The sequence below is a fragment of the Trichechus manatus genome, unplaced genomic scaffold (assembly GCF_000243295.1).
Source record: "Trichechus manatus latirostris isolate Lorelei unplaced genomic scaffold, TriManLat1.0 scaffold00126, whole genome shotgun sequence".
Taxonomy (NCBI): Eukaryota; Metazoa; Chordata; class Mammalia; order Sirenia; family Trichechidae; genus Trichechus; species Trichechus manatus.
This window is the reverse complement of record NW_004444062.1, coordinates 2,564,562-2,579,232: the sequence shown is the minus strand read 5'-3', so window position 1 is coordinate 2,579,232 and position 14,671 is coordinate 2,564,562. Positions and strand designations below refer to the sequence as shown.

Below are 14,671 nucleotides of genomic sequence, written 5' to 3'. Positions count from 1 at the left end.
CAGTGAATCACAAAAAAACTGGGCAATTCAAGTGAGTAAAACCCAAGTCTCTTGACATTACTGGGGTGTGGAGGGGGGAGTTTTTGTTGTTGTTGTTAGGTGCCATCTAGTCAATTCTGACTCATAGCGACCCTATGTACAACAGAATGAAACACTACCCAGGCCTGTGCCATCATCACAATCATTGTTATGCTTGATACCATTGTTGCAGCTACTGTGTCAACCCATCTCATTGAGGGTCTCCCTCTTTTTCACTGACCTTCTACTTTACCAAGTGTCATGGATTGAATTATGTCCCCCCAAAAATGTGTGTATCAGTTTGGCTGGGCCATGATTCTCAGTATTGTACGATTGTCTGCCATTTTATCATCTGATGTGATTTCCCTATGTGTGTTGTAAATGCTATCACTATGGTGTAATAAGATGGATTAGTGGCAGTTATATTGATGAGGTCTATAAGATTAGATAGTGTCTTAAGCCAATCTAGTTTGAGATATAAAAGAGAGAAGCAAGCAGAGAGACATGGGAACCTCATACCAGCAAGAAAGCAGTGCCGGGAACAGAACGCGTCCTTTGGTCCTGAGGTTCCTGTACTGAGATGCTCCCAGACCAAAGGAAGACTGATGCATCACGTGGACCTTCCTCCAGAGCCAAAGAGAGAGAAAGCCTTCTCCTGGAGCTGATGTCCTGAATTTGAACTTCTACTCAACTGTGAGAAAATAAATTTTCTCTTTGTTAAAGCCATCCACTTGTGGTATTTCTGTTATAGCAGCACTAGATGACTAAGACACTCAGCATGATATCCTTCTCTAGTGACTGGTCCCTCCGGATAACATGTCCAAAGTACATGAGACTAAGTCTTGTCATCCTTGTTTCTAAGGAGCATTCTGGCTGTACTACTTACAAGACAGATTTGTTTGTTCTTCTGGCAGTCCATGGTCTATTCAACATTCTTCATCAACATGATAATTCAAAGGCATCAATTCTTCTTTGGTCTTCCTCATTCATTGTTAAGATTTCTCATGCATATGAGGCAACTGAAAATACCCTGGCTTAGGTCAGGCACACCTTAGTCCTCAAAGCAACGTCTTTGCTTTTCAACACTTTAAAGAGATCTTTTGCAGCAGATTTACACAATGCAATACGTTGTTTGATTTCTTGACTGCTGCTTCCATGGGCGTTGATTGTGAATCCAAGTAAAACGAAATCCTTGACAACTTCCATCTTCTCCCCGTTTATCATGATGTCGCTTATTGGTCCAGTTGTGAGGATTTTTGTTTTCTTTATGTTGAGGTGCAATCCATATTAAAGGCTGTGGTCTTTGATCTTCATCAGTAAGTGCTTCAAGTCTTCTTCTCTTTTCGCAAGCAAGGTGGTGTCATTGGCATATTGCAGGTTGTTAACGAGTCTTCCTCCAATCCTGACACTGGGGCAGGAGGTGGGGCTTAAATGAAAATAAATCAATAGTGAATAGTGTTTTCAAATAATTATGGACTCAGATGACAACAAATCTGAGAGTTATCTAAGGCATCTGCCACTTACGGACTCTTTAAAACTCATTTAAATTTCTGTAATCCTGCACGTGCAACAGCCTGGAATTTTATTCTCACACCCCATATCAGCTGGTGAAGCCTACTCAACATTCAGCACAAACATGAATTCTTCAAGAACATCGTTTATATGTGTTAAGATAGTGGCTCAGTTGATTAACACAGATCAAACAATTGCCGGTAGGACAAGTTTCTTCCTCTGTAAAAATCAGAGCTGGTAGACGTTAGAGGGGAATAGAGTGGTTCTACTCCAAGAAGTGGTTCAAGGACATGGGCACCTTCAAGTTCAGTGCTCAATCATTCCCTGAAGTGTTGCCTCACGAGTGTAGTTGAAGATGACTCATCACCACCATGTCCACATTCTAGCCCACATCAAGAGGAAAAGAGGAAGCAGCTTTCTTTATAGGACATGACCTAGAAATTGCATGTATCACTTCTACTCACATCCCATTGGCTAAAACATAGACACACAGTCATGTCTAGGTTCGGAGGAGGCTGAGAAATGTAGTCTCTATTTGGAAAGCCATGTGCTAGCCAGCCAGAAAATCAAGAAGTTCTTTTGCTAAATGGAAAGGGAAAATACTTATTAGGGGACAGTTAGAAGTCTCTTTGACACTCTTTCTTTCCCCTCCAGTTACAATTAGAAGTGTAGGGATCATATTGCATTTCTTTTTGGAAAGCAAATACCATTCAAATGCCATTACAAGTAAGGCAGGGCTATAGGTTTTGATAGGAAAAAACCTCTGAGCAGGGGTGGATTACCCAATAAACCAGGTAAGCATGGCCTTACTTGTGCTTACTTACTAATCCATAGTGAACAATTTCACATGGGTTTTACCCATCTTTGGCATTAGTGGTTGATGTATCTATTTAAATGATAGTCTTATTAACTGGTCTTCCTTGTAGGTGTATGGATATTACTACTCTGTCATATAGAATCGTTATGAGTCAGAATTGACTCAACAGCACACAACAACAACAATCTTTCAGGAGCAAAGACAAAGTCCAAATTGAGTTCCTTGTCCCACTCTTCTTTAAATTGGTTTCTTTTCCTCAGTAGAAGGGAAAAACAAACCAACAGAGGAGTTTGTATGCATGATTCTTCCAGTATACAGTCAGGTGTAAAACGTGCTTCCATCAAGTTGATTCCGACTCACAGTGACCCTATAGAACAGGGTAGAACAGCCCCATTGGGTTTCCAAGGCTGTCGTCTTTACAGAAGCAGACCGCCACATCATTCTTCCGCAGAGTAGCTGGTGGGTTGAAACTGCCAACCTTTCAGTTATATTATATAGCTCCCCAGCCTTTTGGTGACTAGTTTGGAAATAATTATTAAAATATGAAACCCACTTTTGTTTAAAATCGTTATTGAAGACTATACGTTCTCTAGCCTCCAAAAAATGGGTATTTGGTTAAGAAGACAGTAATATTGTTCAGTATCTTTCCTCTCTGTGAATTTATGTTGCTCTGACTTAAGACTGGAAACCCTGGTAGTTGGAAGATGTATACAAATTATACCATAAGAAATCAAGGCCACCACTTGTCTGTCAGTTTGTCATACTGTGGTGGCTTGCATGTTGCTGTGATGCTGGAAGCTATGCTACTGGTATTTCAAATACCAGCAGGGTCACCCATGGTGGACAGGGTTCAGCAGAGCTTCCAGACTAAGACAGATTGGGAAAAAAGACTTGGGAATCTACTTCTGAAAAAACTGGCCAGTGAAAACCTTATAGATATCAGCAGAACATTGTCTGATATAGTGTCAGAAGATGAGCCCCTCAGGTTGGAAGGCACTCAAAATACTACGAAGCAGAGTCTAACTTAATGACGTGGCTGGAGTAAAGCTTTCGGGACATTCTTTGCCGATGTGGCATGACTTAAAATGAGAAGAAACAGCTACAAACATCCATTAATAATCAGAACATGGAATGTACGAAGTGTGAATCAAGGAAAATTGGAAGTAGTCAAACATGAAAAGGAACGCTTGAAGATAGATATGCTAGGCATTAGTGAGCTAAAATGAACTGGTATTGGCCATTGTGAATCAGACAATCATATGGTCTACTATATGACAACTTGAAGAGGCACAGCATCCAACTGATTGTAAAAAAGAACATTTCAAGATCTATCCTGAAATACAACACTGTCAGTGATAGGACAACAATCATGCACCTACAAGGAAGACCAGTTAATACGACTATTATTCAAATTTACACACCAACCACTAAGGCCAAAGATGAAGAAATTAAAGATTTTTACCGACTTTTGCAGTCTGAAATTGATCAAACATGCAATCAAGATATGTTGAATATATACTGGTGATTTGAATTTAAAAGTTGGAAACAAAGAAGAAAAATCAGTAGCTGGAAAATATGGCTTTGGTGATAGAAATGACACCAGAGATTACATGACAGAATTTTGCAAGACCAACAACTTCTTCATTGCAAATACCTTTTTTCAATAATATGAATGGCGACTATACGCCTGGACCTCACTGAATGGAATACACAGGAATCAAATCGACTACATCTGTGGAAAGAGACAACGGAGAAGCTCAATATCATCAGTCAGAAACAAGGCCAGAGGCTGACTGTGGAACAGACAGTCAGTTGCTCATATGCAAATTCAAGCTGAAAAAATTTAAAACAAGTGCACAGGAGCCAAAGTATGAACTTGAGTATATAGTCTCTTGAATTTAGAGACAATTCCAAGAATAGATTTGACACATTGAACACTAATGACCGAAGACCAGCCAAGGACATCATACATGAAGAAAGCAAAAGGACATTAAAAAGACAGGAAAGAAAAAAAAAAGACCAAAATGGATGTCAGAAAACACTAAAACTTGCTTTTGAAAGTAGAATAGATAAGGCAAATGGAAGAAATGATGAAGTAAAAGAGCTGAACAGAAGATTTCAAAAGTGACTCAAGAATACAAAGTATTCTAATGAAATGTGCAAAGACCTGGAGATAGAAAACCAAAAGGGAAGAACATGCTTGACATTTCTCAAGGTGAAAGAACTGAAATAAAAATTCAAGCTTCGAGTTTCAGTATTGAAAGATTCTATGGGTAAAATATTGAATGACACAGGAAGCATCAAAAGCAGATGGAAGGAATGCACAGAGTCACTGTAGCAAAAAGAATCTGATCGATGTTCAACCGTTTCAGGAGCAGCATACGATCAAGAGTCAATGGTAATGAAGGAAGAAGTTCAAACTGCACTGAAGGCATTGGCAAAAACCAAGGCTCCAGAAACGGATGGAATACTAAATTTCAGTTGAGATGTTTCAACAAACAGATGCAATGCTGGAAGTGCTCATTCATCTATGCCAAGAAATTTAGAAGACAGCTGCCTAGCCAACCAACTAGAAGAGATCTATATTCAAGCCCATTCCAAAGAAAGGTGATCCAACAGAATGTGGAAATTATTGAACAATATCATTAATATCAAAAGTAAGTAAAATTTTGCACAAGATAATTAAAAAAACAGTTGCAGCAGTACCTCAACAGACAACTGCCAGAAATTCAAGCTGGATTCAGAAGAGGACGTGGAACGAGGGATATCACTGCTGATGTCAGATGGATCTTGGCTGAGAGCAAAGAATACCAGAAAGATGTTTACCTGTGTTTTATTGACTGTGCAAAGGAATGTGACTGTGTGGATCATAACAAATTACCGATAACGTTTCGAAGAATGGGAATTCCAGAACAGTTAATTGTGCTCCTGAGAAACCTGTACATAGATCAAGGGGCAGTTGTTCAAACACAAGGGGATATTCAGTGGCTTAAAATCAAGAAAGATGTGAGTCAGGATTGTATTCTTTCACCATGCTTATTCAATCTGTATGCTGACCACATAATCTGAGAAGCTGAACTATATGAAGAAGAATGCAGTATCGGGATTGGAGGAAGACTTATTAACAACCTGCAATATGCAGATGACACAACCTTGCTTGCTGAAAGCAAAGAGGACTTGAAGTACTTACTGATGAAGATCAAAGACTACACCCTTCAGTGTAGATTACACCTCAACATAAAGAAAACAAAAATCCTCAACTGGACCAATAAGCAATATCATGATAAACAGAGGAAAGATTGAAGTTGACAAGGATTTCATTTTACTTGGATCCACAATCAACACCCATGGAAGCAACCATCAAGAAATCAAATGATATGTTGCATTGGGCAAATGTGCTGCAAAAGACCTCTTTAAAGTGTTGGAAAGCAAAGATGTCACTTTGAGGACATCTTAATTGCCTCAGATGCACGGGAAAGGTGGGCAATGAATAAGTAAGACAGAAGAATTGATGCCAAGGATGGATTACCCAATAAGCAAGGTATGCACTGGCTTAATTGTGCTAATTTACTAATCTGTAGTGCTCAATTTCACCTGGTTTTCACCACATCAAAGATCAAAGATGTGGTGAAATCCGGGTGAAACTGCACTACAGATTAGTAAGTAAACACAAGAAAGCCTGTGTGTACCTTGCTTAATGTAAGCTGGTGCATATTGTGCTTACTGGTTTTTCTGCCCCTAATTGATGCATTTGAATTATAGTGTTGGTGAAGAATATTGAACAGACCATGGACTGCCAGAAGAACAAAAAATCTGTCTTGGAAGAAGTACAGCCAGAATACTCCTTAGAAGAGAGGATGGGGAGACTTTGTCTCACTTAACTTTGGACATGTTATCAGGAGGGACCAGTCCCTGGAGAAGAACATCATGCTTGGTGAAGTATAGGATCAGCGAAAAAGAGAAAGACCCTGAATGAGATGGGTTGACACTGTGGTTGCAACAATGGACTCAAACATAGCAGCGACTGGGAGGATGGCCCAGGCCCAGGAAGTGCTTAGTTCTGTTTGTACGTAGGGTTACTATGAGTTGGAATCAACTCGATGGCACCTAACAACAACATAGAGGAAGGCAAAGAAAGTGATGGGTTTCCCGTATTAGTCTCTGCCCTTTAAGAAAATTGAAATGTACTTCACACACCATAAAAATTATCCTTTTAAAGTGTACAGTTCAGTGGTTTTGAGTATATGCACAAAGTTATGTAACCATCACCACTAATTCCCAAACATGTCATCACCCTGTCTACCTTCTTTACATTTTGCTTAGAGAGTGAGCAGACATGCTGAGGACAGTGATCTGTTCTAGGCTGTTATGTCACTGACTTTCATAGACTCTGGAACCCTGTTAAAAATAAAACTTCCACAAAAGATTAAATTTGTGTACAAACTCATAAGCTTTGTTTGCAATTCATGAATTGGGAAGCATCTACTTTGAAAGTCAGACCAGAGCTCCAAAGAGTGGTACAAAGTGAACGTGTTTAATAAACACAGGAACAAGTAAGCTATACTGGGAATTTTGGATTGGTTGGGGGGAATTTTCTTTCCTTATTTGGGATTAGGGGGAAATTTTGAACCAGGTTAAGCTGAGAAGGCAAGCCCTCATTGGTTAGCTTAGGTTTCCACTTTTAGGAAAGTCGAGCATTAGCAAGAAACAGAAATTTAGTTAATTTTCGGTTTGCTGACATAGGGCTTAGCATGACTGACTCCTTCTTGGGCCTAGTATAGTCAGGTTAACACCCTGGAAGATGGGGCTTTGAGATCAAGAGAATATGTGTTCAGAGTTCAGCTCTGGCCCTTACCAGCTCTGAGATCCTGAGCAAGTTGCTCAGCATTTTTGTTACTTGGATTTCTTCATCTGTAAAATGAACAAAATAATTTCTATCTCTGGAGTCTTGAAAGACTATAACAGGTAACAAATGCAAATCAGCTAGCACAGTTATGTAAAGTACAGTAAGCACTCCAAAGAGTACAATGCCCCACACCTCAGACAAACCAGGTTTACAGTCCACTTTTGTCCAAGATGGCCCTGCCACTGGGGCCTTAAAGAAATTAAGTTTTACACTCAGGCTTTTCCTGTTCTGGAAATCAGTGCTTAAATCATCTGAGAAGTCATCTAGCAGAAGCAGTCGTCCACTTGGTTCCATAATGAAATTACATCCAGGTAAGAGGCCTTTATTTCCCTTTGATGTCTGACTTTCCCCAGTGGGATGTCTGACATCAAACACATGGCTAAAGTAACATCATTGCTCAATCACTTGGCCTTGGGGTATGTTAACAAGCCAAATAGCTTCAGGTTCACAAAAAAAAATAGAGTGAGTGACACTAAGAAATTGAGGAATTCCTTTCCTCCCATTTTAAAAAAAATCTTTTTAGCATATTGGTTAAGAGGCTGGACTTTGGGTTGAGTCCTGGCTTTGCCATTACTGGAAATCTGGTGATGTCCGTGAACCCCTTCTCAAGAGAGTGTTTTTAAACACAAAAATGAAATACATAGGATTGCAAAGGAAACCAATTACAGTACTGTTATCAAAAATGGTGTGAAACAAATTTGTGATGCAGTAATTTATTTGCTGATCCAATAATTACCATAATTCCAAACTAGTACTGAGTGTAAATGATATGGTGAGATAGCTTTAAAGACTAATGTGAAATGAAAACATCTGTAAACTCCATTGCTGACAAACTCACTGATACTGATGATACGACTGTGGTTTTGTTGCCAACATTCATCATTGAAGGAAACACTAATTTCAGTAGAAGTTAGAATAAATAAATATGTATATATTTTCATATCCCCTTTGAATTCTATCCACTAACCCCAGGTTAGCACCTTCAATTAAGCCAAGATTATCATGACCCAATATGTCTAATTTGTTGATGGGGGGACATGATCATAGACTGTGTTCAGATAATCCTTCCTATTGACCTAAGGAGGTCACAGGTCTTTGCACTGTACTTGGCTTTCCAATGCAGAAATATTATTGGACAAAGGCATTTAGTCATTATTTATCCACATAGATTTGTGAACAGACACTTTAAAATAAAGGCTGGACAATTAAGAACTTGGGTGGACTTTTGCCATTTGTGCCGTCCATCTGTCATGGTTGTGACAGAGGAGTCTAGAGGCTGACGTCCATTGATGTTGACTGACCAATGGACTGCACTTCATAGATTTGAGTGTTCTTTCCCCTTTCATGTTCCACACCCCTGGCTACTCCTTGTCTTGTCCACTTACCAGAAAGAGACTGAGCTGTAAATATGCTGCCTGCAGAAAACATTTTCCGTCCTCTTACGAATCTCAAAAGAAGCCCTGGTGGCACAATAGTTAAGTGTTCAGCTGCTAACTAAAAGGTTGGCGGTTCAAACTTACCCAGCAGCTCCATAAGAGAAAGGCCTGACAATCTGCCTAGAAATCTGCCACGTGGGGTCACTATGAGTCAAAACAGCACCTAACAGCAGCAGCAACAACATGAATCTCAAAGCCTTCTCCCTTTCAGGCCTTGAACTTCATTCTGAATTTGGCTGGCATTCCCATCCCAATGCCACTTCTCCTGTTGCTCTTCCCCTACTTTTCTGAGTCTTTATGCAAGATGAGATCTCTTCTGGGATCTGACAGTGAGTAACCTTGTATGCCAAAATGAATTCTTCCTCTTGCGGAGACTGTTAAGGACAGTGGTTAAAGAGCATGGGCTTGGATTCCTGCTGCAATACTTACTAGTTATGTGACCCTGGACATGCTCCCTAGCCCCTCTATGGCTCAGTTTCCTTACAGGAAAAAAACGGAAATAGTACTTTTCTCATTCAGTAGTTGTGAAGATTAAAAGATTTAAAGCTTGTAAGCAAGCTTAAAACAGTGCCTGGCTTATAGTGAACACTCAGTAAATAGTAGTCACTACTTGTTAGTCCTTGGCTGATTCTACTCTGTTACTATCTTCTCTCAGCAAAGCTCTACAATTCCAGTCTGTGCATATTCACTCACAATCCATATCCCTGGGCCATTGACTTAAGTGACGACTGAGGGCCATTTTTAATCTACTGAGGCCTGAAAAAGGGAGATCAAGAAAGGATATAGGAGTTCCATCATCATGGTCATCATCAGCATCATCATATCTGACATTTGCTGAGAATTTACTGCTATGCTAGACACTTGATATACATTATTTTATTTAGTCCCAACCACAACTGCACAAGGCTGTATTATGATTCACATTCATGGTTGATTAGGCAAGCTCAGAGGGGTTAAGTTACTTGCAGCCCAATGTCCCGTAGATGCTTTCCCTGAATTGAGAATCATTTCTTTCTAGCTACAGGCTGTCTTCTTAAAACACATGAGGTGGCCACAGAGAAACATCTGGGATTACAGACAGTTACCATTTGCTGGTTTATTGGCTCCCCTCTGAAACCACTCTCTGATTCCCTGCACTCGGTTATCCTGAAGGAGACTTGGCTTAGGGGCGGTCATCTGGCATCAGCTCATGCGGCTTTTGTGAAGTCACATGTAGTCCTGGAGTTGCCAGGAAAAAGGATGCCTTGATGAGCCAAAATGCAAATTCCGTAGGAAAGGAAAAGTGAAAGTGAGCTTGTTCACACTGTACAGGGCTCCAAGGAAATGACACAATGCAAGAGACACAGTGTCCTGCCACGAGGCTCCATCATATTATGGGGACATTATTTTGCATTTGATCATAAACCTTCTTCCCAACAGTTTGCGCCTTTGACTAGTAAGAGAGGCAGAGGTGACCCAAATTAAAAAGTTGATATTCAAAACACTGGAGCTGGGTGTCTTGTTCATTCCCTGCAGACATTTACGATGCTATCCCTGGGGAGGCCGGGGTGGGGTGGGGAGTGCAAGAAAGTCTGTTTTCCACACAGGTCCCCAGAGCTCCCCGTGCCATGTAGACAAGTTGCTCAAAGCAGGTCAAAGCCAGAAGAAGGGAATTTGGGGACCCTCAGCCAGTTTATTCAGATGTGAAGTGATTTCTAGACCTTGGCTGGGGTTTCCAACAACTCTCCTTTGGCTATTTGGTTTTTCCTCTTTTTCTTTGCCTCCCTTCTTTCTCTTTCCACTTCATATTTTCTTTCGTTCTCTGGATCTCACCTTCTACAGAGTGCCTGTCTCTTAGCCTGTCCATCAGCTCCCAGAGTCTTACCTGGTGGCTCCCAATGTCAAGGGAAGGCTAATTTTCCTCTAGTTGAACTCGGGGCTGGGTTACCTGGGCCTTGAATACTCTTTTTGTCTAGAAATTCCTGCCCTCTTTTTTGCCTCTCCCAGATTTTCTAAGTTATATTTACAACCCGTCTGGGGCCTAAGGGATCTGGCAATTGCTGGCATTTTAGCCCAGCACAATTAATGTCATTGTCTATAGACAATGTGTCTTGGAGAATTTACTGGGGGGTATTTAGAGATGGAATTTAAAAAAAAAAAGTTTAAAAGCCCTTGAGAAACAACTATTCGAATTTAGTTATGATCCAAGATCTGAGATTTCTACATAAAACCTGTCCAATCAGATGAAAGTCATATTTGGATGCTTGAGGGGAGAGAAGCTTTGATAAATTTAAGCCAGATCAGCTGCTAATCCTGAAATCAGAGACCTGGGGGTTGAGGAGGCAGACTGTGGCCTCTGCTCAAATGAGCGAAACCGAAGTTTCTATCGATAAGGCCCAACCAGAGAGGTACCAAGGCAAGTACCACAAGTTGGCACAGGCATCTGCTTAAAGAAGGTGGCCCAACTCTTCAGACAGGGATTGGACTGGACTGTGGGACATAAAGTGATACTCGTGAGGAGTGTGCCTCTTAGCTCAAGTAGATACAAGAGACTAAACAGGCAGCTTCTGTCCGGATGTGAGATGGGAAGGCAGAGAGGGTTAGGAGCTGGTTGAATGGACATGGGGAATCAGGGGTGGAAAGGAGGAGTGTGCTGTCACAGTATGGGGAGAGCAATTAGAGTCACATAACAATGTATGTATCATTTTTTGTATGGGGAAAAATTAAAAAATAAAATAAAAAGAAGGTGGCCTAGCCAAATAGTCCAAGGAAGAGGCAGGATTCCATCTTGGCGCAGTGACAACCCCTTCTGTCCCAAAGGGAATCAGTGAAGCTGCCAGGAGGCTCCTCTCCCACCCACCCACCCAACAAGCCAGCCCTGATTTTGGAACTTTCCTGTTTGGGCTTCTTACAGTGTAGCTCAGTTGTTCTGAGATCCTCCATAGGGTTAAAAAAAAAAAAAAAAACAAAACAAAACGTTGCCTCAACTCATAGTGACCCTGTAGGACAGAGCAGAACTGCCGCCATAGGTTTTCCAACTAGCAGCTGGTGGACTAGCATTGCCGACCTTTTGGTTAGCAGCCAAACACTTAAACCACTGCGCCACCAGGGCTCTGAAATCCGCTATAGGGCTAGTTAAAACATCGATGGCTGGACCTCATCCCCTGGGTTTTTGGTTCGCTAAGGGCAGAGTGGAGCCGGAATGGACTCCACCTCAACGGATTTTAGGTCTAGAGTGGGGCCAGGAATTTGTGAGCGTAACAAGTTCTCAGGTGGTGCTGACAGGGCTGGTCCAGTGACAGCCCTTTGGAAACCACTGGGATGTTAATGTGCAGGCTCTGGAATCAGATTTCCTGGGGTCAAAGGCTAGCCCCACCACTCATAAACCGGGGGCTTTTGAGCAGGTTAATATCTCTGTAGCCTGTGTTTCCTCGTCTGTTTAAAAGAAAAGGAGGGTGGTAATTGTACTTACTTCCCGGTGTTATTTCGAGGGGTAAAAGAGATTATGCATGGAAAGCACAACCTGGTACTAGAAAGTGTTCACTCAATTCCAGTTGACCTTATTTCTCCGCACACATCAACGCTGCAGCGCTGCTCTTGGGCCCAATGCCCGGCACGGTCCTGATCTACCTGCTCACAAGCCCCGCGCGTGTCCTTGGGCGCCCGCGGTCTGCCCGGCTTCGGGAAGCTGAACTACCCGGACCTTGCCAAACGCCATCGGTCCCGAAGGCATCTGCGCGCGGAATCCGCGCTTCCATCACCTCTAACACCAGGATTCGAATCCTGACTTCGCTGCCACCAAGTTCCTAGAGCCGCAGGCTCGGCACCGGTGTGAACTCTTTTTATCAAAGCTTTGGTGTTCCTTTGTGCCTTGTCGTTGAAGAACAAATGAGCACAGGCCAGAGAAATCCTGTTTGCTATCCCAAGCACTACATTTTATATTTGGTTGTATTTGGCTCCGTGGGTTCAGATGTCCAAACCCGCTTAGGTTCCAAGAGTCGCTATGGCTTCTGGCTCTTGAGGAGAATTTCCTCCATCCTCCCTACCATTTTTTAAACTTAATTTAAAAAAATATAAAGCAACCAACCAAACAAAAATGAATCAAGAAAAAGGCAAAAGAGTTCAATTGCTAGACTTGCTTTTTGTTTTTATTATCAACAATCAAGTTAATGGTACACTCTTGGAAAACTATATGCACATGTAGAAATATTTCCCTTTTAAATAGAAGCATTCATTGTAACACATAAATAAATTCGAAAATCTGAAACATAACTTATGACGATTATGTTCACAAACATAGTCCAACAAGAAGAAAAAATGAAATCAGACAGACATGCACCTGATAACAAAAATATATACCATTGTCTGAACGTGGTCTCTCTAAACACAAAGGAATTGAACCCGTGAGAACCTTATTACTCCATAAGACACGCCATAGAGACTACAAGGAGAGAAAAACATTATACGGTCACGTAGAAGAGACGGTCTGTACTGATATTAACACGATACAATTGAGTCACAGAACACAGTTGTAGAAAGACACCGAAAAAGTTAAAGCCTCAACATTCAACTAATATCTATAGTTTGTGCCTTTTAAAATAAAAACAAAGAACCAAATCCCAAACAGAAACGTCCAAACTGCGCGAAGAATGGAATCATCAATATACAGTCCATCCACCATACAGGATGTGAGTCCATTTCGGATCATTCAAACAGAAATGCAAACCGAGATTCTTCTGCAAACTTGTGTGCGTGCCTTTCCCTGCCCGGTAGATTTCTCAGCAGCCAGTTACGTGTACTGCAATGGACTCCAATCTAAAGCAGTGCCAAAACGTTCAGTAAAAGCTGGTGGAAGAAGAAAATGCCGGCGGGGGTTGCGGGAGAGAAAGAAAGGGGAGAGTTGCGAAATATGAGACATAGTCTGCGAAGTTGGGGATGAAAAGGCATCTCATGTATAGGGCATCTTTCAGGGCCAAGAGGCTGCAAAGATTCGGGGTTGACAGTTGCTAGTGTGTGGGGTTCGGACGCGCTAACGGCAGGACGCTGTTCCGGGAGATGGGACAAGCAAGCGGGCGCGAGGAAGTCAGCTTGACCCTGGGGACAGTCTGCTCGAGTCGTCGCCGCAGCGGCTCGAACCCAAGGACACGAGGGGAAGGGGAGCCGGAAGGTGGCTTTACTCTCCTCTGAGGAGGAGCCCCGAGAGAGTCCGTGCTGTCAAGCCCTTAGACAGCGCCAGCTGCAGCCTCCTCCCCTACTTTACCTTGTCTATTTTTTCTTGTATTTTTTCAACCTTTCAGGTTTTTTTAAAGGTTGCTGCCTTTCCAAAATTTTTTAAATGTTTGTGGGTTTGTTGCTGTTGTTGTTGTTTTTTTTTTTTTTTTTTTTCTGTTTTTCTAAGCAAGTCACTGAGTAGGTTGTGGCCCCACATGTCTCCCTGTTACCTGCTCGGGCCACAGACACACATTCCCCGAGACGGACGTACACCGACACGCAGACACAGCCCCCTGAGAGTGCCCCGAGTCCCGGCCGCGCTGCTCTCAGCCCCCAGTCAGCAGGCGGAGCCCTGGCCCCTCTGCGCGGCCCTGAGGCAGGTGCGAAGCCAGGGAAGTTTTTATTTGTTTGTTTGGGGGGTGGTAGAGGGCTAGGAGTGGAGTTGAAAGGGGGGCAACGCCATTTTCTCTTTATTCTTATCGCGATTACGTTCGGCTCTCGCTGATAAAGCCTCGGCAGCAGCGACGACAATAGCCTTGGGCCTACCCCTCGCCCACTCGCCCGCCCGGGCCCCGGCTCGCCCGCGGTCGCCGCCGCCGCGGGATCCCAGATCAGAACATACTGCTCTTCACTAAGGCGGCTTTGGCACCGTTGGGTCTTTGGAGCGAAGAGAGGACGCTGGCGAAAGGGCCCCCAAGCGAATCCGGGATGGAGGTGATTGGGCCCGGTCCGGGAGCCCAGCCTTGTCCAGGGCCCCCGGCCGCAGCCAGGCCTCCAGCCGCCGCCGCCGCC

At 42.7% G+C, this 14,671-nt stretch overlaps 1 protein-coding gene across 1 annotated transcript in view; it reads right to left on the bottom strand.

The window, feature by feature from the left end:
- Positions 1 to 14,490: 14,490 nt before the first annotated feature.
- Positions 14,491 to 14,671, bottom strand: part of PHOX2B (paired like homeobox 2B) — a 2,916-nt gene continuing 2,735 nt past the window's right edge. The window contains 1 exon segment of the mRNA XM_023738969.1: positions 14,491 to 14,671. This exon segment is cut by the window's right edge and continues 101 nt beyond it. Coding sequence (XP_023594737.1) covers positions 14,491 to 14,671 — 181 coding nt within the window.